The 27359-nt window shown below is 33.7% G+C and overlaps 2 protein-coding genes and 1 long non-coding RNA gene across 12 annotated transcripts in view; 2 read left to right on the forward strand and 1 right to left on the reverse strand.

Moving 5' to 3' along the window:
* Positions 1 to 6282, reverse strand: part of LOC149896202 (uncharacterized) — a 79065-nt gene extending 72783 nt beyond the window's left edge. For 9 of the 10 annotated variants that reach the window (XM_090117937.1, XM_090117945.1, XM_090117938.1 and 6 more), the window contains exons 1-5: positions 6026 to 6282; positions 4358 to 4508; positions 3642 to 3713; positions 1887 to 1994; positions 1428 to 1586 (exon numbers count right to left, since the gene is read on the reverse strand). In XM_090117937.1, the coding sequence (XP_089974063.1) occupies positions 1428 to 1586; positions 1887 to 1994; positions 3642 to 3713; positions 4358 to 4508; positions 6026 to 6160 (625 nt within the window). In that variant the 5' untranslated portion in view covers positions 6161 to 6282. The remainder of the gene's footprint in view (positions 1 to 1427; positions 1587 to 1886; positions 1995 to 3641; positions 3714 to 4357; positions 4509 to 6025) is intronic. The other variant, XM_090117942.1, reaches the window with a different exon arrangement.
* On the forward strand, positions 956 to 26041 carry LOC149896205 (uncharacterized). Its single transcript, XR_016458358.1, has 2 exons — positions 956 to 1353; positions 25827 to 26041. It is a non-coding gene; the product is annotated as an uncharacterized LOC149896205 (long non-coding RNA).
* Positions 18580 to 26041, forward strand: LOC149896206 (uncharacterized). Its single transcript, XM_090117934.1, has 5 exons — positions 18580 to 18902; positions 19657 to 19807; positions 20749 to 20796; positions 21266 to 21385; positions 23632 to 26041. The coding sequence occupies exons 1-5, from the start codon at positions 18762 to 18764 to the stop codon at positions 24684 to 24686; spliced, it is 1515 nt and encodes a 504-aa protein (XP_089974060.1). The 5' UTR covers positions 18580 to 18761; the 3' UTR covers positions 24687 to 26041.
* Positions 26042 to 27359: the final 1318 nt, after the last annotated feature.

Here is a 27359-nt window from a genome sequence, read left to right on the forward strand (position 1 = left end):
TGAATACTATAAAATGCCACCTTCCTTTGCCTTGCCTTTTGGTTTGACCGCCTCCTTGGTACAGTGGTTGACGCGGGAGCGTAGCACCGTGGGGTCCTGGGTTCGATTCCCGGTGGATACGAAGAAAAAAATGTCTTGGTCTGGTAGGACACAGAAGGCTGATCACCTACTTGTCCCTAAAGAAAATCGATCAGAGAAACAGATGTATAATGCATCTGCCCCTTACCCCACTTGGGGACATGGGACTTCACTTTTATTCCTTTGCCTAGGGGCTCAGACGTTGTTTTTACGTTTGATCCAACTACCCTCACTTTGTTAATAGTCGTTGACTTGCTGTGATTTGTTATCAACCGTCTACATCAATAAGGCAGTTGTGTAGAATCGCAGTACATTCTTATTACGTTCAAACTAATAATATTTAATACGGCCCTGTGTGTTTCTAAAAACATACAATATTCCTGTGACTGAACTATTGCTCACATTGATCTAACTTGTTGCCTTACTAGCTTTCCGCCCGCGGCTTCGCCCGCTTTGTCTGAAACTTAATTAATTACTAGCTTTCCAACCGCGACTTCTCTCGCGTTTTCAAAGAAAAACCCGCATAGTTCCCGTTCCTGTGGGATTTCTGGGATAAAACCTATCCTATGTGTTAATCCAAGTTACCCTCTATATGTGTGCTAAATTTCATTGTAATCGGTTCAGTAGTATATGCGTGAAAGAGTAACAAACATGTGTATGTAACACACACATATACATCCACCCTCACAAACTTTCGCATTTATAATATAAGTAGGAAGTAGTATACACTAAAACCTCTAACCCTTCAATCACTCATTTAAAAAACTGCATCAAAATCTATGGTGCAGTTTTAAATATCTAAGAATACATACATACAGACAGACGCGGGAAGCAACTTTGCTTTATAATAATAATATTATAATTACTAGCCTTCCGCCCGCGTCTTCACCCGCTTTGCCTAAAACCTAATAAATTAAGTACTAAAGCCTTCCTTGAGAATCACTCTATTAAAAAAACCGCATCAAAATCCGTTGCGTAGTTAACAAGATCTAAGCATACATACATACAGACTTTGCTTTATACTATACAGTGATGAATAATACACAAATAATAATAGTTTAAAAAAAACTAAAAAAACAAGCTTTTAGTTCGGTTTTCTATAAAACGCGTGTTTTTATTTTTTTTTAACCATTATTAATTTTATCAAATTAGTGTATTGTCATCGGTCCTAAATAAATCTACAAAGTTTGAACGAAATCTGGCCGTTTAAAGTGGGTCAAAATCGCGCCCAAAGAAGTCGGTTACAAACATACAGGTGAAGCTAATATAAAGCGTGTAAAAAATAGGTTGTATCAAATATCAATCAATGCCTCTTGCTTTTACCAATGTTATATAAAAAAGAAGATTACCTTCTATCTGCTTCTCTTCCGTCTTCTGCTTCTGCTTCTCCTTCTCCTCTTCCTTCTCTTTCTGCTTCTTCTGCGGCTTCGACTTCTGCGGCGCCTTCTTTTTCGTAGCGGCGGGAACTTTCTTTATAACCGGCTCTTCTTCTTCGTCCTCAGATTCGTCTGCGAGTGGAGAATTATTTATCTATACATAAAGTAATATCTTTACTTATCTATATACTAACTTTCCGCCCGCGGCTTCGCTCGCGTTTTCAAAGAAAAATCCGTTCCCGTAGGATTTCTGGGATAAAACCTATCCTATGTGTTAATCCAAGTTACCCTCTATATGTGTGCTTAATTTCATTGTAATCGCGGTTCAGTAGTATTTGCGTGAAAGAGTAACAAACATCCATACATTCAAACTTTCGCATTTATAATAGTATTAAGAAAGATATGTATTCTTTCAATCACAACACTCCATACCTTTACTATACATCTCGTCTTCATAATCGTGTATCTTATATCTCTGTGACCTTTTCTGTGCCCCTTCTGTGACCATTTCCTCGTCAGGGGACAGTTCCTCGGGAAAATCTGTAAAAAAATTGAGAATTTACTTGAATTTCATTAAAAAAATGTTGTGTGGTTTTATGAAACCACGGTAAAAGTGAAACTATTCGAACGGTTCCGAACACTGCTTTGTGTAGCGCATGTCGCGTGACGGTCGGCTGCCGAGTAGGTATACCTACTCGGCAGCCGCGATACACGCGACATGCGCTACACAGACCAAACAGTTTGAGACGATGTAATAAAAGTTTCACTTTAATATTTTAATGAGTATTATGCGTACGTCCCTTAGGGCTGATTTTTTTATCCTTGGTTAAAACTTATTCGTCGACTAATGTATAGAACTACCATTTTAAAAACGTATTCTAATTGCCTGTATTTGACAGTTTACGTGACATTTTAATATTATCGTGTAATACTTTATTGGACGGATAAGTTTTATCCAAGCATTGAAAAATCGGCCCTTACACACATAAAACCGAAAGAATAGAATAAATTCTATCGCTCTGGCAGGTCACGAGTGGCTGAGTTGGTCAGGCATCCGCCCCGGAATGGTGTGAAAGGATGCGGGTTCGAGTACCGCCTCGTGATCAAATTTTTTCTATTCTTTATAAATTTATTTAAAAAATATTTATTTATTAGAAGCGGTTCGCCCCAGCTTGTGTCCTGCCAGACCGAAAAATATTTTTTCTTCGTCTCTACGGGGAATCAAACCCAGGACCCTTCAGTACTACACTCAAACATCAACCACTGCACCAAGGAAGCAGTGACATAGGCTATATAATTTAGCAGTTGGGTTTTTTTCACAATAAAAATTATTGTTTATTTTTTAATACCCTACATATTACACAGTGCTGGACGTTAATTACAAACACGTAACTCGATGAAGTAGTCTTCAAATTCATTTAACATTTATGTATTAGAGATTAAGTACTATTTCATATGTATTAGAATACCCGTTTATCTAGTTTTATAAGAAATTGCTAAATTTTAATCAAACGTTAGCTTAAATTAATAAACTTTAATTGAAATCTGATTTCCGAGTATTTTAGTCTGGACAACAAATTAGAAACAGCATGGTTTGAGTGTTCCAAAGTCAAAACCTGTTGAAATGCCGCCAATATTTATTATACAATATTTTATCCTACAAATATTTGCACCTTTTTTTAAACATTCCATCTATAAGTTTCTGAAAATTAATTAACTTTGCAGTAAAAATGGGTATAAATAAGATTTGTGACACATCAACAAGAAAATTAATTTTAAGTTTACATTTTGATAAAAACGGAGTTACAGGAAAATTGCAAATCATTTAGAGTTTTCGATAAAAATATATTCACATCCTATGTGTGTTTAAAGAGCATGGTATTTCCGATCAAGTGCCTAGAAAAGCTCGACCATGAAAAACCACTGCTCGCGGGGATAGGCAAATGATTCTTTTGGCAAAGATGGATCCATTTACATTAACGTTTGATTAAAATTAAGCAATTTCTTATAAAACTAGATAAACGGGTGTTCTATTACATATGAAATAATGCTTAATCTCTAACATATTAATACACAAATGTAAATAAATTTGATGACTACTTCATCGTGTTATGTGTTCCTAATTTAACGTCCACCACTGTATATTTTAAACACAATTAAACTTTAAAGTGTAACGAAATAACTTACCCATGTCAAAATATACTTCTGGTTCATCTTTGACCTCCTCATCATCCTCATCAAGCTCCTCTGGAACATTAACTAGAAAAAAATAAGTATATGTTTAATTTATTCCTGCACATTGTTTATGAAAAGTTGTACCCTAAATTACGTGAATTCGAATAATCGCGTAAGTCCGGGGTATTACCACCACATGCAGATACAACAAGCAGTAGAGAATCTTCATACAAAATATTAGAAAAGGCTCATGCACACAAGGGAGCGTGTTATTTTTTATTTTTTATTTATTCAATTAGACTTCTTCGAGAAGCACTATTGAAATGTCAATACATATTAATTTTAACATTTACGAGAGTTGTAGGGGTATTAGCACAATTGACAGATATAAGAATCGCTTCCTTGTGTGTGCTTGTTGTATCTAGATATAAATAAATAATAAAATAAATAAATATTTCAAGACAATTTTCACACACGGCACAATCTGATCCCATACTTTTCGCTTGTGTTATGGAAACCAGATGGCTGATAAACATACATATATAATTTTTAAATAAATAATTAACACCCAGACACAGAGCAAACATCTATGTTCATCACACAAATATTTGCCCCGGGTGGGAATCGAACCCACAACCTCTGGCTTGGAAGACAGAGCCACTACCAACCAAGCCAACCGGTCAGTCATATATTTTGGTATTACTGTATAGACAAAATAAATGTAATACCTATTATGGCCTTCTTAGAGTACAATTTGAGGAACTTTTCTTCGCAAAGCTGCACCTGTTTCTTAAACGCACTCGCGTCACGTAATTTTAAAATGCAGTCCGGACATATTGTATATGTAATAGCACATAACGCCCCAGGCACCGGCGTCACCTGTAATATTGATAAAAATCTTAATAAATATAAATCTCGTGTCACAATGTTTGTCCTCAATGGACTCCTAAACCACTTATACCGATAACCGATTATAATAAAATTCGCACACCATGTGCAGTTCGATCCAACTTGAGAGATAGGATAGTTTAAACATGTAGCTACCACGGGCGAAGCCGGGGCGGACCGCTAGTTAAAGATATATAAAAAACTAGCTTTCCGCCCACGGATTCGCCCGCGTTTTCAAAGAAAAACCCGCATAGTTCCCGTTTCCGTGGGATTTCCGGAATAAAACCTATCCTATGTGTGTATCCAAGTTATCATATATGTGTGCTAAATTTCATTGTAATCGGTTCATTAGTATTTGCGTGAAAGAGTAACAAACATACATACATACTGATACATATACAAATACATCCATCCTCACAAACTTTCGCATTTATAATAATAGTAGGATACAAGTTTTATGCATATTTCAAAAAAATTCTCATGGATATTATACATTCATTTTATGATTTTTACATAATGATGACTAGCTGTCCCGACAAATACATTGTACAGTAGAACTCCAATTATCCGAATTAATGGGGACCGGGACCCATTCGGATAATCAAATATTCGGATAATCGGTTTTTTTTTTTTAATTTGCAATTGGAGAGAATAAAAGCTACGTTTTGATATTGCAATATATATTTTTTTTTTTTTTTTTATGAAATTTTCACATGTTTTAAATATATAAATAAAATGTACCTACTTATGTACAAGTTTAGAAATAAAAATCATTGTTTTTTAAACATCTCAAGTCAGTGTAGGCACAAAAAGTCAAGTCAAGACTTGACGCGCAAACACTGGCTTCGCGGGGGGAAGAATAATAGCGCACTTTGACTTTTTTTGGACAATTTTTTGTGATTCGGATAATCGGCGATTCGGATAGTCGGAGTTCGGATAATTGGAGTTCTACTGTATTGGTAGCGTAGTGTGCGAGCCTACATATGAGATATGAAAAAAACATAATTATGTAGGCTCGCACACGGCACACTACGCTACCGGTACAATGTAGGTATGTGTGATATTCCGCGGCGACTAGTCTCCGAGACTAGCAGGATACTTGAATCGCCTCACGCCTGTGCGTATTGTAATGGGAGAATGGCCTTAGGGGTATGAAAAAAACTATTTAAACAACATGTTTGACAATTAGCGCAGATTGTAGACAGAAAATCCGCTAATTATCAATAGAAATGTTATCTGGTTAATGCTACAATGTTGTGGACTTGTAAATACAATACGTACTCGTAAAATTAAAAACAATTACTACCTCGATAACTATAGCCTGCGACCGTTAGTAAAAACAAAATTAATTACCAGCGCATTGTTCACTAGCATTGTAACGTATCAGATCCCAGAGCCAGTAATATAGCACTTACAGATATTTGTTATACCTGAGATAGTAGAAAGATAAGTTATTCCACTAATTAACAATTAAATAATACAATATTTCTATTATACTTATTACTTACATCAATATCAAAACAATATCGCAGCATGTCTGAATAGATTTCTTGCTCGTTCGCCAAGTTATCAAAATTACCTTCCGCGTGACAACACCTGCACAAATCCTTTTCTAATTTCCAGATTTCACCCTCTGACACCATTTTATTCTAGATTTACATTAAAATTAAGATAAACAACGAGTATTTTTCATAAATACAAACATCGGGCAAGAACCATGATGTTTTTTGAGATAGGAAATTCCATAGACTAAATAACGCTTTTATTTTCCATAGACCACAGATTAATATACAGCACTCCCACCCTAAAAGTATAAACAGACGTTCGAACTGGTGCGACCGGACCACCGTACTCGTGCGGTGCGATCGACTCGCCACACGACCGCACCGCACCTAGGGTTGCCAGTATTTGATTTAAGGGTTAACAGCATCAAAAATACGAGTTTTAGTTATTTTTTACGGGAGATAATTAAAACAGCAATGTTAAATAGAGAAAATTTATTTTTGGCATTTATATTTGCTGTTGGAAGAAACAGCTTTTAATAGCTCTTCATTTTCTAAAGCGAATGTATAAAAATCTTTGCACGATAATTTAAAATTACATTTAATTAATTTGCAGCTTCGCCTTTACAGTTTCAATATGAATATTCAATCGGTTTCGGCTATCCGTCCAGGCATTGCCGCACAAAGAAAATATTCTTTGTTTAAAAATTACGATTAAATTTACGATTTTTAAAAAAACATTTAAAATATTGGAATTTTCGCGGCCGACTGAGCTAAATAAATTCGTATAAAAAAATAGATACACTAGTGACTAGATAATTTATTATGTTGCTAATATATGAAGTGATTAAAGGCGCAAATTATCCCTTTTTGAAATTTTCGATATTGTCGATAGAGGCGAAAGTATTGTAATTTTTACTGATTTTCGTTTTTATTTTTTTATATTATATGCAGGCGTTAGTAGAAGCTCTGTTTAGTACCAAAAGAAACCTTGAACTGAGTTCTACATGTGACAAAAATACCACATTCTAGCCACGAAGTTATTACGAGATATAGATTTTCAAAGAATGTCAGGGTTGTCCCTAGTAAACAAAATTATATATATCATCTATCTATTACCAAGTTTTTGTTTATGTTTTAGTCGTTAGTTATAGTCGATATTTCAATATATTATTATAGGTACTAGGTACTTAATCCTTATATGTAATAAATTAACGGAACAAAAAAAATATCTTAGATTTATAAGACAATTCAATAATATCAAATTAATACAAATTAATTTCCTTTTTTTGTGAATATTTCGAGCATTGATTATAGTAATCTCATTAAAAGTCAAACTGAATTCTTTGAAAATCTATTTCTCGTAATAAATTCGTGGTTAGAATGTTGTATTTTTTTCACATGTAGACCTCAGTTCAAGGCTTCTTTTGGTACAAGTACAACCATTGAAAAGAAGAAAACGAAGAGAAAAGAATGGGCAAAATTATATTTAAAAGACAGGGATTCATTCAGACATATGCAGTCATATCATAAATCTTTGTAGAGTTCTAAAATTTATATTATTAATCTTTTTTCAGTAATAGCCACGTCATCCGACGCCATCGCCATTGATAACGATCGACCGACGTCCGTTTTGTTTGGCGGTAGAACTGTGACTAAAGCTGTAATAAGTATATAGTCTTTGACTTAAGCGCTGTCCGGTGCGATCGCCCGTCCACACGCGCGAATTTGGTACGGTCCGCACCAAGTTCGGAAGAAAAAACCATCGGACCGACCGTACCGTCAATAATAATAATTATGTCCGGCGGACCACTGTACACATGATCGAATATGGTCCGGAGCGCACCAAGGTCACGGTGCGGTCCGTACCAAATTCGAACGTCTGTTTATACTTTAAGCTCCCACCGTACTCCCACAGAGCACTCCATTATGTAGAGACACACCACAACCCCATACCCTGTGCCCATGCCACACACTATTGGGTAGTTTTCCAATTACAGAGCATAATGCGACTCAGTGGCGCACAATGCCGAATTATGCTGATGCTTAATTGGAACGTGAATTACTTTTCAAATCCAAGTATATAATAAAATGCAAGTATATTCCTGTTAACAAATTTGTTTGTAGATTCGAATTCTAAAATGAAATTGTATTCACATTTTAAATGTGAAATATAAAAAAAAGTCAATGTTTGTACATTCATCCATACTTATAGGTATTAATTTTTTTAACACAATTTGAATTAACTTTGATTATTTCGAAAATACTACAATGAAACGAAAGCTTTAATTTTTTTTCAACAATTAATAATATTACTAACGATAATATATAAACAAAACATTTCGATCAATGGCATCGATTGCACGCATCAATTCACGCGCATTTACAAGAGTGCTCGATTGTGCGAAGCGTTGTTGTAGTTGAAACATTCAACGTTAAGCATTATGCCGCATAATGCGCTCTAGTGCTGTAATTGGAAAACGGGGTTGAACTACAATCTCCAATTACAAAATTTAATACAAGATTATTTAATCGTGATTTAATCGCTTGTATTATTTAATGTTATTGTTAAATTATGCATTAAATTATAAATCGATAACAACAATTTGACGATAGATAATCTCGCACGTTAAATAATTATCTATTAAACTAACGGTGGCAAATTCATTATGAGTGTAAGCTGTGAGTGTGGAATACCCAATCATAATATACTTATATTTGTATAAAGTAGTATATTATTATTAGTCTGTGCTTATATTATGTTTATATTAGACGCTTTATTCACGGTCCATCCCCGACGTACGTCAGCTCAAGGCCGCGGTGCTGGATGTATCCTACTTCTTTGATCCTACGAGCGTTTTCACATTATCCGATCCGATATCGGATATCGGACGCCGATAGCCGATATCCGATATCGGATACAATTTGCCCTTTCACATTGTCCCTCGGAGCAATTAACTAGCCTGGAGAAGTAACAATTAATTGAACAATAACGCACTAGTTTGGCCTTTTTAGCATATGGCAAAATGTCATGCGAAAAAAGAGGACAGATATATGTCAGTTCGACAGTTTGAAATGACATGTAGTTATTTCAATTTGTTTTGATCACCAGTCTGGTGATCATCGCTTGGTTATTTTAATTATTTTTTTTGAAGTGAAAAACGAGTGTTTTAGTTTAATTTGTTATTTTATGAAAAGACAATTGACTAAAGATAACATGGCTTGTGTTGCTTACGGCTGTAAAAGCCGTAGTAATGTGAAATCGGACGAAGATAGAAATTTGTCATTTCACAGGTTAGTGATTTTGATCAATTTTTGGCTAATTGTATTATTAATCAGTGAATTTACGTTGTTTTCTAAATCATCTATGTTTTATCTACCCTTGATCATTGAAATGAAATCATAATTAGCTTATTTTTGAGAGAAAATGCAAAATATTACTTCCATAGTGTTGTGCAATTATCGATACTTTAATAGAAACGAAATATACGTACTTTGCTAAGGTACTTTGACAATGACTGCTTTAAATCAAATAGGTTAGGAGAAAAAAGTTATTTAAGGGCTTGGTCTAGTAGTGCAAACAAATGCATCCTGTCATCCTATATGTAAATAATACAAATGTACTAAGGGAAAGTTGCTCCACTTAATTTTTAAAAATTAAATCATTCGTATGCATAATTTAATATTCGTAATAAGTACCAAAAATGACAATTTGAAACAATTTTCGTGAAAATTACACTGGGTGATTTTTTTTTATCAGTACACAAAATTTGCGAATACTTTCTATTGATATCTTCAACTTCATGTTTATATAACTGATCAACTTTTACAAAGAAATTTGGAGGAAATATAAAAAAAAAATAAGCTTTCCATACAAAATGCATAACTCTATACATTTTTTTCGACCTAAGTTTCTTAGTGAAAGTTGTTCAGTTTAACTAATAAAACGGATAAACAAATTTTGTATATGATAAAAAAAATGTAATGTTTGTGTTAAAAAAATTATTAAATAGAAAAATACACAGATGAAAACAAAAGATATTTATTTCTGACTAGCTTCCGCCCGCGACTCCGTCCGCGCGGATGTCAGTCTTCGCGTCTTCTACAGATTTATTATACATATTATGTATAATATATAGATTTATATTGATAAACCTAATAAATCTTTTGCTAGCATTCTGATGCTTTATCGGGTGCACTGGATTTATCTCTTTTTTTCAATCGCTTGAATGATATAGGATGGGTCCTTGATGGACATCGAATGCTGAAGTCTCGAATCAATCAATTCTGACAGTAGGCAATTTATGTAAAATCTTGATAATGGTCCATCATTTTATTTTGCCTAAACGTTACATACTTTTTTATATATTCTATTTTTAACGAATGATTCACTCCAGTCCAAACAGCAAATAAGCAGACTTCTGCTTCTGCAACGTTTAGTTGTCCCTGAATTTGGAAGAAATAGTCATGATTCTTATCTATGACAAAAGTGTTATTTTTTGCATTGTATTTCAAATATTAAATTTTTTTTAACCGCATCTTCCGCATTCATGTCTTTTGCCGGAATTAGACATTTAACTTCTACTAGTCCCATTTTCCCTTTTTGATATGGGAGTGTATAAAGTAAAATTTTTAGATATTTCTCGTTATACTTTTAAAAAGTTATTATTGTCATTTTGCTCATTAGGTAAAGTAATTTCGATATCAGTTTTAAGTTTTTTGATACCTGCAATAATAACGTCATAATCGCCTGCACATACTTATCGATTACACCCTGTATACAATCCACCACATTCATAATGTTTTCCTGTCCTCCTTTCCTTTACGCTGTTCACCGTTCATACATTTTAAATGAGTAAATCTGCTACCACTGAAGGATGTTTCATTGTGATCAGCAAATTTTCACCACTGTTGTAGATTATATTTGTTTTTCATTTTTAATCAGCAATTGGGAATCATCAGTTTTGTTTTTTGCAGATTGGTGATGTACCCTAACAATACGTCGAAAAGGGAAAGCATCAACGAATTATCGTTTTCGTCCTCTTTTTTTATTCTTCGCGTCTCTGTTACTTCTGTTTGTTTAGTTCTCAACATCCACTGAATTTTCTATGTTATTGTGATCTTCCATTACATCTGAGTTTTGATGATGTGATGATAATCCATTCGTTTTAATATTGGTACTTAGAGTTGGTAGACTAAACTAGAAATGGCGGACTAAATTTGTCAGCGCGTCTGTAAGATCAGAATATAAAACCATCATCCTGTATTTAAGTTACAAAATTAATAATCAAACAAAATGCCGCTACGTTGAAAATGACTAGAAGAAAAAATTAAAACACCTCGGATCAATTTTGGAGTAAACAAATCATTTTCCCCGTATGGGGATTTCCCCGGATGAACTTGGGAAGTTCAAGTTCTCAATACAAGTTTATATTATATTTCGTATTTCTCAAACGAAAAATAAACATTTTTGGAACTTCAAAAAAATTATATTATAAGAAAATTTATGACCTTACTTTAGTTTTAAAGAAATATACATCCCTTTACTGACACCCCGTAAAATAAAGAAATTGTTGCCAATCACCTTTGCAATATATTTGGTTTCATTAACTTTATGTTCGAAGATAATTTTTTTTCTAGTAGTTACACGCGTATTTTTTTCGTTTATTTTCCATATCGAAATCAAATGTTTAAAAATACGAATATTTGCACAAAACTAAGATAAAAATAATCAATTAACAAAAATATTAAATTTAATGAAGTAGAGCAACTTTCACTTCGGTATGAAGGAAAATCGAGCGTAGAGCACACGTCAGAACGCTCCGGCCCAAGGAGCGCGACTAAAGAAATTCGCTAGAATTTTTCCTAATTATTTTAAATATTTTTTTAATATTTAAAGAATTATCAAAATTCAAAAAAAAATTTTTTTAAAGGATTAATACTCATTGGTCTTCAACCAACTCGAATAAATTAATGGAAAAAATAACTTTTAGCAGTATTTATCAATAGATTTTGTAAGGCAAAAAATGGGAAATTTAATGAATTTATAACGTTCTAATTAAGAAAATCATAAGTTTTTCGGCAATTGTATTCAGCAGTTTTTAATAACGACTATATAAGGATAATAATGCGCTGATCAGATTGTGTAAATTGTAATCGGTTGCAACGTAGTGAGTGCACAAACTTAGCTCGAAATGTCTTTGGGGGAAAGAGACTTATCTTGAAGGCCTGATTAAGGTAACATAAAGTAACTTTATAAATGTGAAAAAATTCACGCGCATTGCGTATATAACACTAATTGATAAACAAGAAAAAAAAATTCAGTTTATCATTTCATTAGCCGGGAAAAAATTGTCAAATAACTTGTTGAAAACGCAATTTTGCTAGACTGCAGCCTTAAGTATGGATTTTATTGTTATTTGCAGGTTTCTGGCTTGAGAATAATTAAAAGATGTTTGGGTTAAAGCTATAGCACAGGGAAAATTGGAAGCCTTCAAAACATTCTCGGCCTTGTTCAAATCATTTCTAATCAGACGGGAAGAAAAGTAAAGTGCTTTGCAGAGATGCTGTGCGACAAGTTTAAGGTGGCATCTATTTTAAATAATAAATATTGTAATTTGGTAATTAAGTATCGAAATAAAATGTTGTTAAAAAAATAAATGTTTATTTGTTTTATTTGAAGCAATTTATTTTAAACTTTTACCAATTTTTTCCTGTGGGAATGAGTTATTTTCCCGCGGTAAATTGTAGCCTATATGTTATTCTGACTATATAATTGTAAAGTTCCATAAAAACTCATTCAGTAGTTTTTACGTGAAAGAGTATCAAATGTCCATCCATACTAATATTATAAATGCGAAAGTAACTCTGTCTGTCTGTCTGTTACTCAATCACGCCTAAACTACTGAACGAATTTGCATGAAATTTGGTATGGAGATATTTTGATACCCGAGAAAGGACATAGGCTACCTTTTATTGCGAAATATGTACCACGGGCGAAGCCGGGGCGGACCTCTAGTTCTTATATATTTTTGCTTTTATAATATTAGTAGGATACGACTATTGATTTGTAAAAAGATCAACCAAGTGGAAGTCAGATTCGCGCACGAAGGGTTCCGTAGGTATAATTCTATGAATGAATCTATGAAAACAGGAAAAAATACGTACCTTTTTACGAAACCATAAAAACAATCTAAACCGAAATACCTAATAATATTTTTTATAAATACCACTACCATACAATGCAAGGCAGTCAATACGCATCGTAAACGAATAATTCCAAATTAAACGAATCTTAAAATTTGGAATTACCTATCCATAATTCAAAATTAAACGAATCTTAAATTATCTTCAAGCAATTTTATATCTTAATTTTTTTATTTATCGATATTTTAGTATTCGATAAAGTGTCAAGCACTACCATTTTAGAACAAAAAGTGGCTACATGTGGATTTGAATGCCAAGCAGATAACAGTGTGTTGTCTCTTTCTATCGCATTAATAAGGGTATTGAATAAAAGAGAGCCACTATATAAGAAACGTTCAATTAATTGTTACTTCTCCAAGCAATTGTCCGATAAAATCGTTCCGATACCATCATGAGTGTTGCCAGAAATTTTTAGAGAAAACTAAACTAAATTGCCAGTTGATAAAAAAAGGTATAATTAAAAAAAATCAAATGTTATAAATCATAGTTGTACATGTACATTAAAAATAACTACGATAAAGAAAAATAACTTCAAAAAAGAAAAGTAAAATGTAAAAAAAGATTTGATATCACAAATTACTGCATATTATTAAGATGTGCTATTCACTAAATAGTTTTGATATCGGTCATTTGTACAACATAATATACTTATGTTAACACATTATAAATTAAATAAATTTATATCAATACCTACTATAACCTAGTATTAGTTAATAGTTTTAGTAATACCATGGACGAATATAATCTATATTTGTCTATGGTAATACATATTAGTAAATACTAGGGATGTAACGATACCGATACCGATACCGATATATCGGCCGATATATCGGCAAGCCGATATATCGGTATCGCCGATAATAAATCAACCGATACCGATATTTTTTTATTAAATTCTTTCTTTTCTTTTATGTTTTTGCATTGTATTCATTCATATTGTTTAAAACTACTTTCTGGCCACAGTGATCCGAAGTGAGTGTATTGAGAATATTTTTCTCTAAACAGTTGCAGTCGCAGTATATATTATCAATACAGGTTGCAGAAGTAGGTGTGATTCGTGTGGGTTCATTAAAAAGTTTATACAGATTAAATGACTGAAACAAATTAACAATTCGTGTTGCCGTTTGTGTTTGTAAAAGTATATCAATATTAAAATCACCACATACTATAACTTTAATTTTACTCCTACTTACACGCTTTAATATTTCTTCCATGACTGTCTCAAACATATTATAGTCACTGGAAGGGGGTCTATAAACGCAAACAATAATATAACGCTCCAGCTCCACACAGGACAGTTCAATGGTCCGTTCTACAGAAAGACTAACAATGTCAGTTCGTTCTTTACATTTTACCATTTACAAAAATAACAGAACCTCCGTGAATAGCCTGTGTCCTAAAGTAATATTTCTGTTTATATATTAGTTATTTATATATTCTGTTCCTGTAATAGTGTTAAGGAAGAGCGGAACCTCCTGACACAAGCATTTTATTTGCTTACTAGGAGTGTTCCAATCACAAATTTGTTTATGTAAAGGAAAGAAGTTTAACGTGATAACGTTTTTAAAATCGTTTTAGTCGGGTGACATGTTCATAAACTTGTGTCACACCAAAACCTCACGAGCGCGATCGCAGGTATAACGAGAGAGCGACGGACCGATCTCCCGTTTCATCTCGAGCGCTGCCACTGCATTATGTTATCACGTAAACATCTCGATCGTAAACCAGTAACAAACAACCAATTTTTTTGATCTCAAATAATTCAAAAATCCGCGCCCAATGAACGATGCGGGAGGCCGCCCGCGCGTGCGCACTTTGTTTTCTGAAAAAACTCTACCAATATAGTAAACTTTTATTAGGTACTGATTGTATGTGTATTACTTAAAGTTTAACTGACTTCGTAAAATAATAATACTAAAATAAATGGTTTTGTTGTTTTTTGATTTGGCATTTTTATGTGAAAGAATACGATTAACAGTCGTCTCTGTTAAATGTTGGTAACTTTTTATTCATAATTCACTATTTATTTTCTACCAAGCCATCGATATCGGTATCGGTATCGGTATCGCCGATACATTACTACAAATATCGGTATCGGTATCGTATCGGCAAAATCATGTATCGTTACATCCCTAGTAAATACCTTTCAAAATCCATTAAATGTATTTTTAGCAAGACGTACCTAGTCATTTAAGCGTCTTATTTACGGTCCATCTTGACGTACGTCCCGCCAAGGTCATACACGATGCACGACGCAAAACGACAGTGAATAGCGTTGACGTACGTCAATAATTATTATTATTATCTTGCTGGATGTGCACGACCAACTTTTCATCCAGCAAGCACCCCCACCACCGCGAACGTCGTGCAGATGGACAGTGAATAGCGCGGACGTACAGCAGATTAGTGTTGCCAACAGAAATTAATGTAAACGTAGTGATTATATCCTCTTTGGTAAATACTTGGAAACGTGGCCTATTGATATGATTTTTTTGTGATAACTTAGTGAGTACATGAGCAAGCAAGAAACGGTTATTTTTGATTTTTATGTACACAGGAAATCCCAATTATCATTACTTTTGGATCAACCTTGTACACATGGACAGTTTATATTCAGAAGTTATTATTTTAAAAGAACTCCAAGGCGAATTGTTGAATAACACAGATTTTATGCAAAAGTCCACTGCAGAAAAACGGCAATTTATTTTAAAAAAATATCTTGACGAATATGTTTGTTTAAAAAAAAATGATTAGCTATATACTCTCTGTTCCCGCCACTTTAGCATTTACTGAAAGAGTCTTTTCGGTCATGAATGTGAAGTGGCGGGAAGAGAGAAACCGAGCTTCATTAAAAATTAATTAAAAATGAGCTCTTGAAATATATAAATTTAGATTTGGAATGTTTGGATTCATATACATTCATTTAAAAATAATGAAAAATTCTTAGTTACTGCAAAAAGTACAAAAAATACATTTTTAAAAATATTTATTTACTCTTTATTTACCTCCTTTAAAATCAGATATACTCTATTTCTTCAAATAAAAGTTGGCAACCCTAGCCATGCTTGATGCGCGCACGATCGTCAGTAGGATACATCCAGCACCGCGGCCTTGAGCCGACGTACGTCGGGGATTGACCGTGAATAAGACGCTTTTGTCATTTTTTCACTACATACATTTATAAAAGTTCATGTAGTACCTATGATAAATTTATTAAAGTGATACAATCTTTGTTCACATTTTCTTTTCTTTTTCTTATTACACTATAATATCCTAAAATAATATTGTCACTCGTTCAAATATATTTGTAATATGATTGTTGTAATTTCCTGTAAGTAAAGATACATAAATTATTTTATTGTCATAAACAATTATTTTAGAATTAAGAGTTTGCAAACTTTGTATTTTTTGTTGTAAATTCAAAATAAAAATAAAATCGGTGTGAAATCTCCTCCTTTTTTTGAAGTCGGTTAAAAACAAAGCACACAATGACAACAATACAATAAACAGCACAACCAACATCCGAGTAGGAAAGGAGCGAGGCAGAATGAGATAAAAAAAAGATGATAGACACTAATGTTTTCGAAGATAGATATTTGAATTTAAGAACGCAATATATTTTTGTTTACTTCAGTTCAGCCAATTGTCGTATATTTTAATACGGCAAATAAAAATACCTGCCGTATAAATCGTATTTTAAATGCCTATAAATACTTAAATGTGTGTTTTCTTAATAAAAAAAAGGTTTCTTTTAATAGAAAGGGTTTTAGGTTAAAAGCAAAGAATTTTTTTAAAGATTGAGCGCCCTATAAGACTGAAAATACACAAACTAGTGCTTTTTTGCTGTTGGTATACTGCCTTTTCGAAAATTGAGTTGGCAACACTGAACATTATCGTCCGATAGCCACTGGGAATATCGGTGTCGGCTCCGATATCCGATATCGGACCGGACAATGTGAAAGACAGGCACATATTTCATACATTTTACTTCCCTCCGATATCGGATATCGGCTATCGGCTTCCGATATCCGATATCGGATCGGATAATGTGAAAACGCTCTACTGACGATCGTGCGCGCATCAAGCATGGCTAGGGTTGCCAACTTTTATTTGAAGAAACAGAGTATATCTGATTTTATAGTAGGTAAATAAAGAGTAAATAAATATTTTAAAAAATGTGTTTTTTTGTACTTTTTGCAGTACCTAACAATTTTTCATTATTTTTAAATGAATTATATGAAATATGAATCCAAACATTCCAAATATAAATTTATATATTTCAAGAGCTCATTTTTAATTAATTTTTAATGAAGCTCGGTTTCTCTCTTCCCGCCACTTCACATTCATGACCGAAAAGACTCTTTCAGTAAATGCTGAAGTGGCGGGAACAGAGAGTATAGCTAATCATTTTTTTAACAAACAAATTCGTTAGGAAATTTTTCTTAAATAAATTGCCATTTTTCTGCAGTGGACTTTTGCATAAAATCTGTATTATTCATCAATTCGCCTTGGAGTTCTTTTAAAATAATAACTTCTGAATATAAACTGTCCATGTGTACTAGGTTGATCCAAAAGTAATGATAATTGGGTATTTCCTGTGTACATAAAAATATAAAATAACTGTTTCTTGCTTGCTCATGTAGGTACTCACTAGGTTATCACAAAAAAATCATATCAATAGGCCATGTTTCCAAGTACATATTTACATTAATTTCTGTTGGCAACACTGATCTGCTGTACGTCCGCGCTATTCACTGTCCATCTGCACGACGTTCGCGGTGGTGGGGGTGCTCGCTGGATGAAAAATTGGTCGTGCACATCCAGCAAGATAAAAATAATAATTATTGACGTACGTCAACACTATTCACTGTCGTTTTGCGTCGTGCATCGTGTATGACCTTGGCGGGACGTACGTCAAGATGGACCGTGAATACGACGCTTAATGTATAGTAATTAGTATTATAATTTATTATTATTTTTTTATTATTTATTGAAATTATTCTTACAAATTATTACAATAACTTAAGTCTAAGTCCCACAAAACTGCACATGCAGTTTGTCTGTGCTTACCTTTAAATAAACGGAATTATACCTTTTTCACATAAATTCTGCCCAAACTGGGGGCTGTTTGCATTAAATAATTTTGGGAGGATTATTTTAGGCACCCACTTAATCGCAATGATTTTGAATCTATCTACGCTTCAAAAAAATTGCGAGATCTTTGCATCTACGGATTACGGAACTTGTTTCGTGGCGCGTTCTCTATAACCAATTTCCCGACATTTGGAACCAAAATATTATGATGAAAAGAAATAAAAGATTCTCTATTTCATCTATTTGTTTTCATTTTGACAATTAGGTACAGTTACTGTCAAAGCCAGTCAAAACTGTGGTAAAAAATGTTGTGAATGTGATTGTTATTGTTCTAAATATTAAACTAAAATGAACAATGTTTAAAAAATAAAAATGAAAATTAGACTGTAACTATTTCTTATTAATACATTGACAATAATCTTGATTTCCTTCGAAGTTCGAAATGGCGGGTGAAAGCGAAGTGTATAAGTTTGAAAAAGACCTGTGTAGGTGTTGTCATGCCGAGGGAAAATTCATTATGTTATTGGATCCTTCACAACATGAAAACTTTTGTGATATGTTAAGAAATTGTTTTGATATTAACGTAAGTAGTATACGACGTATCTTACTAGTCATTGACCATTGTGCTAAAAGTCTCTGGATTTTACTTTTTTTTGTTTTACTTTAGGGCGTATTCAGAAAGAAAGCTTGAAACTTATAAGCGCTTATCGGCGCTTGTCATGTTCATATATTTTTCTGCGCGGGTTACAAGCACTGACAGGAAAATATATGAACATGACAATTGACAAGCGCCGATAAGCGCTTATAAGTTTCAAGCTTTCTTTCTGAATACGCCCTTACGTGTGTCTGTTGTTTTTAATTTCCACTCGTGGCTTTACCAGTTTTGTCTAAAACTGAATAAATATTGAAACCGCGAGACTCACTATCTATGATAAAAAACCGCATCCAAATCGGTTGCGTAGTTTTTCAAAATATAAACGTAACATAGGAACAGACAGACAGCGGGAAGTGACTTTGTTTTATACTATATAATAATATAGCAATTAATTCATTTCGTATATGCTTACTTTTAAAAATATAGTAGTGCTCTTAGCTAATGAGGGAGAGAGGATAAAAATTGTAAAAATATATGAGCATTATTCAACATTATATCCTCTCTGTATTAAGTTTTTGAGTAAAAACTTTATAATATACTTAAACCTTCCTCTTGAATCACTCTATCTATAAAAAAAACCGCATCAAAATCTGTTGCATAGTTTTAACGATTTAAGCATACAAAGAGACATAGGGACAGAGAAAGCGACTTTGTTTTATACTATGTAGTGATTTTATTTCAGATTACACCAGTGCCAGGGAATCTAAGTGATTCAACATACAGTATATGTCCAGAATGTGTAATTAAATTGAAAGACGCAAGCACATTTAAAAAGCAAGTACAACAGTGCGAAGAGAAGTTCTACGATATGTATTACAAGAATGCTTTGTTTGGTGAGTGTTGTATTTGGGTATGTAAGTACAGTGGAATCTAGAAATTTAAACTTTTTAACGAATTTTAAACGCGATTTATTCATTATATTATTTTCCTGACGTTTCGAACACTTTACAGCGAGCGTGGTCATGGTCCGTGACCACTCTCGCTGTAAAGTGTTTACTGAATACAGTGGAATCTGTTTATAATGACACTAGCTGTGCTCCGCGGTTTCACCCGCGGGGCTCCGCTCCTGACGGTCTTAGCATGATGATATAATATAACCTGTAGCATTCCTCGACGAATGGGCTATCTAACTCCGAAACAATTTAGCAAATCGGACCAGTAGTTCCTGAGATTAGCGCGTTGAAACAAACTCTTTAGTTTTATAATATTATGTATAGATTGAAGGGAAATATCAAACATCATAATAAGAGGACGTCAAACAAAGCATTTTGTTAGAAAATAAACATCTCCTGTTATTGTTAGTATGTATTTATTTCAATACAGAGAAGAGTAATAGAAATAACTACACATTGAGACAAATTACAAAAAAAAAGTGTGAGCGCCGTACGTCATCATAAAAATACAGAGTATTTCATTTTATAACGTCATATCATTACGCTCTTACATATATCTTCTTATATATAAAAATGAATCGCAAAATGTGTTGGTAAGCGCATAACTCGAGAACGGCTGAACCGATTTCGATAATTCTTTTTTTATTATATTCCTTGAAGTACGAGGATGGTTTTTATGTAGAGAAAACGTAAACATGTACCACGGGCGAAGCCGGGGCGGACCGCTAGTTTACTATAAAAATTTTACCGATTCAATGCAAGATTTAAAAAGTAGTCACATACAAGTCTTTTAAAGGACATAGTTTGAGCTTGCCTTATGGATATAGATTTCAGCCATTTCTGAGTCATGTTATTAAATAAAGGATCATGTATGATTACAGAAAAATCCTACAAATCAACATCTACGGTAAAAGAAGAATTAGATATAGGTAAGTAAATATATTAGATCACTTGGCTTGAACAGCTGCAAGCCTCTCCTCTCATCTCATCTCATCTCCTATCATCTCCTCTCCTTTCCTTTCCTCTCAGAATTTAATATCATTTCATAAATATGTATAAATTTAAAAACTGAATAGTTTTCAAATAATCATATTACATTCTATTTTTGTACTATTGTTAAAAAAAATGTGTGCGTGTGTGTAAGTGTGTACACTGTACAACTTAAGAAGTGAAACTTCTTCATGACCTTATTTTTCAAAAAATAATTTACTAAATGCAACTTTACAGAAATACGTCACATCAAAGATGGCGCGTACCAGAAAAATGTCACGCGTAACGAAAAAATGTTACACTAAATTTTTTTCTAACCCCGATAAAGAAGTTTCACTTCAAAAATGAATTTTGATAAAAAAGCTCTTATTCATAAAAAGTCATAAATTGTAATAAATATATTTTCAGATAACTCCGAAGACGACATACATTTGAGTGAGTTGAAAAAATCGAAGCCAAAAACAAAAATGAAAAATAAAAAATGCAAAGAAAAGGAAGAACAATGCAAAGAAGTTGAATTAAAAAAAGGTAAATAAGCACTTATCTTAATCTATACTATATTATTTCATAAAAAGTCCGTACGCGAACTAGAAAGAATTTCGTACATTAACCTGTTATTACCTGTCACTGTCTCTCCCGTGTAAATATAATCGTATAGGAGCTACCAACGTTGACAAGAGAGAATTTTAGTATAGTTGGGTTTTTGATATACTGTTCCTCTTGCTATTTCGGTTAAAGTCCGGGCTGTCTGGCTGGCCGCAGTGGTTGCGTTTATTAGTGCGCATCTTATCTGCACAGGAAAATATCCGTAATTTAAAGTCATTTATTAACGCGTAATTTCTAATCTTTTGCCTTTAGATAGATCCATCAGACATAATTTTTTATTGCAAGACGTTTTTTTCGTTGTTAAATAGGTGCCAAACGCAATTTTTTTATTTCAAAATCATTAAAATGTCATCGAAATAAGTGAAATTCCCTCAACATGAGTCCCCGTGAAGGATATACATACTATGTAATATGTATAATATTCATTTTACTATTTGCAATTTTTTAGCAACAATCTACCATGGTGCCTCCTTTTCCCAACGAACCTCAAATAGGACGTTAATGTAAACTTGATAAAAACCAAATATCATCAAATTCATATTAATACCCAAAAGTGTAATAAATATGAAACCATCTATTAAAAATATTAGTTTACTAATTATTCAATATAAGTATTAAAAAAGGATAATAATATAATATAAGTAATAAAGTTATTACTTACCTTTTACCTTTTACTTTACCAGACAGCCCGGACTCTAACCGAAATAGCAAGAGAAACTGTATATCAAAAACTATACTAAAATGACTTTTTTTAAAACGTTAATAGCTCCCGTACCATAATGTGTCTTGCTCGCTTAGATGCAATGACCGCCGTCCTCAGGGATTGTACACCTTTAAGCTGAGAGCGTAAGGTTTGTTCTTGATTGCATGTGTTTTTTTTATTGACCTTGAGTCACGACAAAACGTATCGTATAATATATCGTGGTTATTGAAAAAAATTAAATGTAACTAATAAGTATTGTAAATGAATAATGGACATTTATTTAATAAGTAAGTAAAAACATTTTCTCCTCTAAATATTTCATGTAAACTGCACTTCATTTAAAAATGTTTGTGACCACTGTCAGTAGGTAAAGAGGTCATTGTACGAAATTCTTCCTGCTCCGCGATTGGACTTTAGCTGTGCTCTGCGGTATTACCCACATTGCACCGCTATAGGCTATATACAGGTTGTCCCAAAAAGTAGTGATGAACGGAAGCTGGGAGGTAGAGGACCTAGAGGGCTATCCGAATCAATTTTTTCAATTTTTCACCTATCGCCGAGTACGATGATTTTTTCACTCATGGTGACGTCAATTGTTGCGCTAGATGCTTGATTTTTTTTTGTGTGCTAAGCTGAAAGATAGGCCAATTCAGTATGGTAACATTTACTATCGTTAGATCTTCGAATGGAATAAAAAAAAGAATTAAATGCCAAGAAAGATAAAATTACCCAGTATGTTCACCACTTCAAGGGCCCGTAAAAAAATAAAATCACATAAAAAAAGTTTTCCGTTTGGCTTTTAAAAACTTGCTCTATCTATAAGGTAGCTACCCCGCTGTTGCTCAGTGCAAGTGCGACATCATCGTAAAAAGTTGTCTTTTAAATGTCTGAATGCCCGTTTATCATTTTTAATGGTTTCTTTTGCTACTATGAATTTCCGGGTTATTTCGTCCAAATTGTGGCAGTCTCTCGTCTTTGTAGTATCCCCACGGAAAAAAATCAATAGGGTTTATGTCCGTTTCCTCTCCATAAGAACCATTTTCGTACTTGAAGGATTATTATAAAAAAGGAAATAACGAAATCGGTTCAGCCGTTCTTGAGTTTTGCGCTGACCAACACATTTAGCAATTCATTTTTATTATATGGATTTGGATACTATAAAATTGAAGATTAAAGCGTTTTAAATTTTTTAATTTGATTTTGAGTTTTGACTGACCGGTTGGCTTAGTTGGTAGTGACCTGCCTTCCAAGCCAGAGGTCGTGGGTTCGATTCCCTCCCAGGGCAAATATTTGTATGATGTTTGCTCTGTGTCTGGTTATTAATTATCTATATAAGAATTTATTTATAATTATATATGCATATTTATCAACCATCTGGTTTCCATAACACAAGCGAAAGCTTAGTATGGGATCAGATCGTGTCGTGTGTGAAAATTGTCCTGAAATATTTATTTATTTATTGCAGATATAGAAAAACCATCGGAGTACAGGTCATCAGACATTCGGAACATAGTCAAACTGATCATAATGTTCTCAACAGCGACTCCCTTCCGGTGGTCATACAGCAAATATATGTGTTTCTTCTGCGATCGAGTATTCACAAAGTTCTCAGAATTGAAACAGCATCACTACGATCACTATGAAATTAAAATGGACAACTCCCTACGGTCAATTAATACCGAGACCAAAGTTAAATTCGAAGTCAGCCAACTATCCTGCAAAATATGCCCGAAAGACATGCAAACGTTGGACGATTTGCTCGATCACATCACTATTACACACAAACAGAACTATAATAGTGTTGTGCGGTGCTCGATATTCGCCTTCCGATTGACGGATACGGAAGCGCCGTGCCTACAATGTGACAAGAGTTTTACTTTCTTCGGCAATTTATTGTCACATGTATACAAGAATCATTTGAATTCTGGGCAGTTTCTATGCGATTCCTGTGGAAAAGGGTTCCTAACTAAGTTCATGTTACGAAAACATATGAAATTGGAACATTCAGTTACAGACTATTTGTGCCAAAAGTGTAATATGTCGTTTAAAACGTATGGAGCGTATTCCTACCACCGTATTAAGCATAAGGGGGACTTTAACTGCTCCCAGTGTCAAGAATCATTCTCAAGCTGGTACCTAAGGAAGCGACATATAGCGTTCGTGCATGATAAATCCCTGCAAATCAGTTGTGAATTGTGTTCAAAGACGTTCGTGAAATATAACTCCCTAAAATGGCATGTGATGTCCGTACATCGCAATGATAAGCCGTTCGCGTGTGATCTCTGTGATTTTAAGTGTATAAATAAAACATTTTTAAAGCGGCATATGGCCAGCCATTTGGATACAAGGCCGTACCAATGTCATGTTTGTGTGAAAGGGTTTCAGAGGAAAGAACATTTGGAGACTCATGTGCGAATACATACGAATGATAAGAGGTACGTTTGTAAGGAGTGCGGGAAGGGATTCGTGCAAATTGCCGGGTTGAAAGTGCATTTGAGGGCGCATCACTCGAAAACGTGATGGTCTATGGTCGAAAAAAACATTTTTGAAGTGAAAAAAACATTTTTGAAGTGAAACTTCTTTAGGTGCGTTGAGAGTAAAATTTCAATGCTTCATGATCGGTTTTGCCATACCGACGTCATGAAGTAAGGCAACGATTTTAGTATCTTTGAATCTTGTCACAGATGTTTCACTTCTGACATGTGTGCTTGTCACACACACTCTTTTTTAAACTGTGTCTAGTATTTTTGTTTATATGAAAAGTTTGAAAATATGTGAATGTTTGTCTATGCTTTCATGTTACCAGTATTAATTAGATTAAATAATTTTCTATTTTCTATGACTGAAAAAGATTTAAATGCCTCTATATGTTATAGATGAGAATGTACATTGTACAACCCATTCGAATTAATTTTCAATAAAATATTATAGGTACAAATAAATAAATAAATAGGTACCTTTCTAAAATAAATAATGTGTAATTCAAATTTTAAACTAAGTTCTTTGAGTAGTAATATTTTTAAGGAAAAATTAATATAAATTGCGTATGTCGCATTTCGGCCGCTTCATACAAGATTAATGAACAGAATAGAATGAATTTTTATACATATTGAGCCGCCGGTATAAAAAAGTGAAACAATGCTTATTTTAAATTAAATGTTATAAATAATTGTTAAAAAAACTGACAAACAAAATCATGAAATTATTGTATGTATCCTTGATAATATAAAGTTTGGATTAAAAGTGGGTCAATATTGAGCCTAAGGGCGGCCGTACACGGACTGCTTCAAGCAGTTGAGACCGATGGCTTGAAGCCGCGACCTCGCGGTGTACTCTAGATATTAATTCACTGCCGTACACGGACTGCTCGAGCAGTCGCGACCGCTTCAAGCCGTCAACAGCGCGGTTTGTAGCGACAGCTCGAGCAGTCATCGACCGACCGCTCGAGCAGTCCGTGTACGGCCGCTCTAAAGGAGTCGGTTACAAACATACAGGTGAAGCTAATAAAAGCGTGTTTAAAATAAATAATAGTTAAAAAAAAACTAAAAAACACGCTTTATCAAATTAATAAATCTACAAAGTTTGAACGAAATCTGGCCGTTTAAAGTGGGTCAAAATCACGCCCAAAGAAGTCGGTTACAAACAAACATACAGGTGAAGCTAATAAAAAGCGTGTAATTAAGGGCCAGTTGTACAAGTTGCTGATAAAGTCATTGATAGTCTATTTTACACTTTTTGACTTTTGAAATACGCTATTTGTCATTTTACTTGCCAGATAAGATATGCACAATATATCCAGGAGTTAAAATGGATATAAAAGTATAAAATTGTAATTTATATAGAGAAATGTACAAAATAAAAGTATTCTAAATTTGTATGCAGTTTTATTGATTTTAATCTATACTAATAACTATTATAAAGCTGAAGAGTTTGTTTGTTTGTTTGTTTGAACGCGCTAATCTCGGGAACTACTGATTCGATTTGAAAAATTCTTTCGGTGTTAGCTAGCCCATTTATCGAGGAAGGTTATAGGCTATTTATCATCACGCTACGACCATCAGGAGTGAAACCGCGCGGTGCAGCTAGTTTAATAATAAAATTAAAACTTTAGCACGTGTCCTAGACTATATTTTGTAACTCTGTCACTTCAAAAGTACTGAGCAGATTTTGATGAAACTTAATTAATATAATCAGAACAAGACGTATGTCTTCCAATTAATAAGAAATTGTGAAAAAACATTAGTCACAAGATAGAAGGAAGCTAGTAAATAATAATGCGAAAATAGTTATAATTATTATTGTTATAAACTTTTAATAAAAAAAATCGATCATGAGACAGGATTCGAATCCGCGTCTTCCATCATTCAATCCTGGGGCCTTAGACAAAGTAACAATTAAAAAACGATAACGAAGTTAGAAAAGGCAAAAATGTATGGGATTGACATACGCCGCGTTAGATCACGTGGTCTATCTAAGAGGGGTGACAGACGTACGAGTAAGTACGCGAACTTGTGGCTCGACGACCTTTTTCGCTCGTGTGTCACCCCAAGTACGCGTACTTAAAAACCGTCGAGTAAGTTCGTTGACGATCCAACATGTTTGAAATTTTACTCGTAGCCCGCCTTCGCTCGCACGTCTGTCACCGCCGCGAGCCGCGAGCCTAGCCTGTCTAGCTATAATAGGTGTTACTAATTGCAAAAGTTCAATTAATTTCGTCTTCTTCTTTTAGTTTTATGAAAATAATTTAATATAATTAATATGAATGAATATAATATAATTGAATATTGGCGAAGGTATCTTTGAATCACGCCAAGGAAGTTTCACTCCTGACGCGTGGGCTCGGCGCACACGCTCTTTTTTTGTAAAGTACCCTCAAAATATAATAGTAAAAACGAAAATATACATATCCTTCAATTTTTGAACATTTATTTTGTTAGAATGCTATTTACTTAAAAATAAGTGCTGGTTATTAAATTAAAAATGTCTATATTTAATTCCTGAATAACATAAAATTCCCTCTGTTGATGACATAGAGACATTCGATATCGGTGACACGCGAGAAGCTACTGACCAAGCTCTTGCGTGTGTCACCGACGTCGAGCCGAGTAAGTACGCGAACTTTAAAACCGCGGTTTTAAAGTTCCTACGTCTATCAGCCCTTTAATGTCAATCCCATACATTTTTCCTTTTCTA

This window comes from Colias eurytheme, chromosome 29 (genome assembly GCF_061535395.1).
Source record: "Colias eurytheme isolate Ceu_HAF_F1 chromosome 29, ilColEury1 Martin Lab GWU primary, whole genome shotgun sequence".
Lineage (NCBI taxonomy): Eukaryota > Metazoa > Arthropoda > Insecta > Lepidoptera > Pieridae > Colias > Colias eurytheme.

Bases quoted from the DNA above. Each gene is read 5' to 3' on its own strand.
- LOC149896206 (XM_090117934.1), top strand. From the start codon at position 18,762: ATGGCGGGTGAAAGCGAAGTGTATAAGTTTGAAAAAGACCTGTGTAGG. The intron at 19,808-20,748 runs GTGAGTGTTGTA...GTATGATTACAG, and splicing joins TTACAAGAATGCTTTGTTTG to AAAAATCCTACAAATCAACA. The intron at 20,797-21,265 runs GTAAGTAAATAT...ATATATTTTCAG, and splicing joins AAAAGAAGAATTAGATATAG to ATAACTCCGAAGACGACATA.